The sequence below is a fragment of the Lolium perenne genome, chromosome 6 (genome assembly GCF_019359855.2).
Source record: "Lolium perenne isolate Kyuss_39 chromosome 6, Kyuss_2.0, whole genome shotgun sequence".
Lineage (NCBI taxonomy): Eukaryota > Viridiplantae > Streptophyta > Magnoliopsida > Poales > Poaceae > Lolium > Lolium perenne.
Window position 1 is genome coordinate 37,821,642 of NC_067249.2, and position 4,548 is coordinate 37,826,189.

The following is a 4,548-nucleotide window of genomic DNA, read 5'->3' on the forward strand; positions in this document are numbered from 1 at the left end:
CGAGAAGTTTGACTACGAGTGGAATCTGACCTAATATTAAGCTAATATTAAGTGTAGTTAAAGTTAAAATGGTGCGTGTGAGAGATTAAAAAATTGGGATAAAAAAAATTGAAAAAAAAATTGATTTTTTTTTAAAAAAATGAGCCAAAATTACCAAACGGCCATTATATCTATGCCGATGGCTTTTCCGTCGGCACAGGATGTTGTGCCGATGGCAACTTTGTTTGTACGGAGGCGTTATTGTGCCGACGGCAAGGCGCTGACGGCTGTGCCGATGGCCGCCGGCGGTACCTTGACTGGTTCCCGTAGTGAACGGCGCCAGCCTGACCGTGAGGCGTGTGATGGAGAGAGGCCACATGGCACCTTTGCCGTGTGTGTGGAATGGACACTCGGCAAATATTCCCTTTATTGTGTATATCTCTTGGTGTCGTATGATGTTTGTTTGCCGTGTATGATACGCACCCCTCCCGCACCCCTCTCCTCCCGCACCCTCCCAACCCTAAACGCACCCCGCCGCCGCCGCCGGTAGCGCCACCGGGCAAAGGCCGCGGGGCGTGGCGGCGGCGGTGGCCTCTCCTTGTTGCCGCGCTAGGACGACGACCGGGATCTCTCGACGCTCGCTGCGGCCGGACGGAATTGGTGATGGGCGGCGGCGGCGGCCAGGCCTCTGGGCGGCGGCCAGATCACCGCAGCCTCTTGCCTTCCGTCGGATCACCGCAGCACGCCGGAGGGGCTGGTGGCGGGCAGCAGCCAGGCCATGATCTGCGCCACTTCCCCCTCCCCCCCCCCCCCGCCTCTAGGCCGTGTGTGGAGGCGATCTCGGGTTTCTCTCGCGGCACGAGGTCGCCCGGGGCAGCAGCCTTGGGTACGACGGTGGAGGTGGCCATCTTCTTCGTCGGAGAGGGTCGGCCTGCGGTTGGTGGTGGTGGATCTATCGATCTATCACCGCATTCCGGCGGAGTGATGGAGGAGCTTGGAAGCCGGCGTCGGCGTCGCCGGTGGTGGGTTGGAGTGGCCAGCCCGGGATGGTCGCCGACGTGGAGGTCCGACCTGAATAAAGGCGGCGGTCCTAGGGCCTCTCTTGCGTGAAGAGGAGGACCTACCGGAGGCCTGGACTCGTGATCTGTCCGGAGTGTTGAGTTCCGGAAGGCTCCGCCGATGAGTGTAACAGTGCTTTTGCCTGGAGTTTGTTGGATCGGAGGTATTCGGTCGTGCGCACCCATGTTTTTATTCCGACCGATTGGTTCTGGAGGGAGCGGCGCGAAGCTCTTTTTCTTTGATTGACATCAAGTGACTATGAATCCATGATGAAAGTCGGAAGAAGAGAATTTCATGAAGGTCAGAGGGGAGGACTAGCTAAGGGAGGTTCAAGTCTTTGCTATGTTGAGGGACTTGCTTGGTGTTTCGGGCTTCACAGCAGCGGTATGAAAGTGGGGGCGACAACACATGTGAAGTGCAGAGTCCTACCTTTCAGGGTGAAAACCCAATGTCTGGCCTTAATTGGTTGTGCCTGCCAATGTCCTTGGTGGAGGCATTGGTTTTGAGAGCGGGGACTAGTCTGTAATTCAGGTGTTGTCTTGGCGGTGGATGTATTGCTGTTGTTAGGCCCGAGATACTGTAGCGGGACTTTTTTTCTTAGTTTTCTTTTCTTGTTTTTGGCTGTGTGCATCCGTATTGCCATTATGGTGGTGCGTTGTTGCAGAGGCTGGGTGTAATTGGTATCTTCTTGATATTAATATATTCCCTTTATCGAAAAAAATGTTTTGCCGCGTACTATGGCTTTGCAGTGTTTATTTCTGTAGGCTCACGGAAAAGTGCCTCTTTGCCGATGCCGAGTACCCCCAACTTTTGGCACTCTGTAAAGAGAAAAAGGCTAGCAAAGAAACGTTTTCGGGTAGTGACACTATCTAGATGATATATATTTATTTATTTCTATACAGTCTCACTATGTCTATGACATGATAACAAGTGTCATGTTTTCCTTTTGTGATTTGTAAAAAATTGGCGGTATTTTTTCACAATGTCTCAGCAGGGCTGCTAACGCCATGTTTGTTCCACCATTTAAATGTAGTTCTGTATGCATGAATAAAGTACATTACCAGAAAAACGTCCACGCAATTGACAAGGAAATAAGCGTTGAAGTCTTCCCGCGAGTTATTCTTTTCCGTTAGGCACACCAGAAAAATAAAAGATTATATTTTTTTGCATGGAATAAAAGATTATATTGTGTTCAGTTGAAATTTAGATTGGATATAAAAGGGCATAGCCATCAATACGAGCATGATAAGCGACTTGGGTCCATGGAGGAGAAGGCGTTCGGTGGCCCAAGGGCAAATGCCACGAAGCAAGCACGGACGCCGAAGAACCAAGAGGTTTGCGGTGCCCAAATAGAGCATATCCCGGAGGAATGCTTGGCGAACGCCATCAGCCTATCATCTCCGGCCGACGCCTGCCGCGCCGCCGCAGTATGCACTGCATTCCGGTTGGCAGCGGACTCGGACGCCGTGTGGGAGCGCTTCTTGCCGCCAGACTACAATGCTTTCCTTGACCGTGCCGTCCACGCCGTGGATTTCAACTCGAAGAAAGAGCTGTTTCTTGACCTCTGCCAAGAGCACATCCTGCTTGATGATGGGAGAATAGTGAGTGAACTATAACGCTTTTGGCACATTTCAATTCGATTTTGGTATTTCTCCTACTGGATAGACATCATCCATTGCATATAAGTCTGTTAGGGAGAATTGATGTGCGTACGAGATTACTGATTTCTCACAAATTAACTGTATCCTCTCACATGTTGCCTTCTAAGTGCTCCGTAAAATATGTGCTGTAGAGCTTTGGGCTCCATAGATCGAATGGCGCCAAGTGCTACATGTTGTCCGTGAGAGAGCTCGGAATTGCTTGGTTTGGAACAACGCTTTATTGGAGAGAGAGGCAGGATCCAGAATCAAGGTATATTCCGTACGATACTATTCAGTATCAACCGGTATAACATACACCTTTTCTGCCCAAAAGCATGATGCATATGCATTTGAACTTTACACCATGAATTTCTGCAAATTTCATATGTCATTTCAGCCATATAACACTAGGTTATATCCCACTGTTAATGTACCTGTACAGGTTTTACAGTTATGTCATAGAAATCCTACAATTAATTTTTTCATCAATAGTTTAATCAAAGCATGTAATATAAGGTCGTATGCAGCTGTGGATGCAGAGACCAGGGAGGATCCCATTTCGAAAAAAATAAATTAATTAAAGCGCAAACGAAAGACATGAGATTCACTTTTTTCATATATTTCATACAAACACTTGAGTAATCGTTAGCTTTCACTCAATATTAATTCTTATGCATCGACATTACTAGTTACTACTAATAGATTTTAATTTCCTCCATTAGTTTTATAGAAATAATCTTCATTTTCATTTGAATCTGTACCGTACTGTCACCATATTTTTCTCCACGGCCATAGTGTTATGAAATCTGAATATTGGAGCCTTATTGACAAGCTAGGTTCCCCACTATTGCTGAGCTCCTGCGTGTCTGCTGGTTCAACATCGAAGTCTACATCGTCAACATGTTCTCTCCCAATACCCACTACGCGGCCTACCTGGTCTACAAGCTGACTCATAACGCGTCTGGCCTCAGCTCCCCACGGCAGAAATCGTATGCCAACGTTAACGGGCAACTGGTAGGGAGCATCCACAGGGTGTCCCTCCATCCCTGCAACCGCAGGTCCTGTGTCGACAATATGACTACTGGTGCAGACCCGCATGAGCACGAGGAGGAAGAAGCTGGCGGGTGCGTCGTGAGGTACCCGCGGACACGGATGGATGACGATTGGATGGAGCTGGAGATGTGCGACTTCCACATAGACGAGGCCCTGGCTATAGGGGTTCAAATTATATTGCAGGAGTTGGAGGAACTGCAGTGGAAGAGTGGGCTCATCATTGAAGGAATCGAGCTAAGGCCTAGAAGTTAACGGGATCAATCTCCAAATCTCCATATGTAATTTTCTTCAAAGATACTTTGTATTTTCGAATAAAATCAGACTGTAATGTAGCAATCTGTGGGTAAGGAACTAAGGACTAAGGAGAGAGTTAATAGCATAAAACTACCATAATTTTGCTCAAATTTACCGAATTATACCACTTTTTGTTTTGTCGATCGAAATATATCACTCTACATCAGGAATTTTACAAGTCACGCAAATGATTTGTTGAGAATGAATTGACACCGAAACTGAAATATGGTGCACAGTTGTCAGCGTGGCAGTGGTAAGAGGAGGTCATTAGCTAAGGTGGACATGACGCCATGTATCGCCCCTGTTTAAAAAACCTAGAAATAAAAAAAATCGCATTTATTTCCCCGTCTGACCACTGATGCCGCCGCATCCCACGACCACCCCGATGGATGCCTCCTGGGTCTCGTGCCACACCTACGAGGCCATGGTTCTGGCCAACTTGGCCTTCACCACGTCTTACGGTGTCGCCCCCAACTCCACACTCTCCGTCACATCTCCGCGGCTAACGGGTAGGAGAATAGCG

The 4,548-nt window shown here is 48.3% G+C and overlaps 1 protein-coding gene across 1 annotated transcript; it reads left to right on the forward strand.

The window, feature by feature from the left end:
* The first annotated feature begins 2,300 nt into the window (after positions 1-2,300).
* On the forward strand, positions 2,301-4,104 carry LOC127310587 (putative F-box protein PP2-B12). Its single transcript, XM_051341248.2, has 3 exons — positions 2,301-2,639; positions 2,831-2,949; positions 3,515-4,104. The coding sequence occupies exons 1-3, from the start codon at positions 2,301-2,303 to the stop codon at positions 3,981-3,983; spliced, it is 927 nt and encodes a 308-aa protein (XP_051197208.1). The 3' UTR covers positions 3,984-4,104.
* The last annotated feature ends 444 nt before the right edge of the window (positions 4,105-4,548 follow it).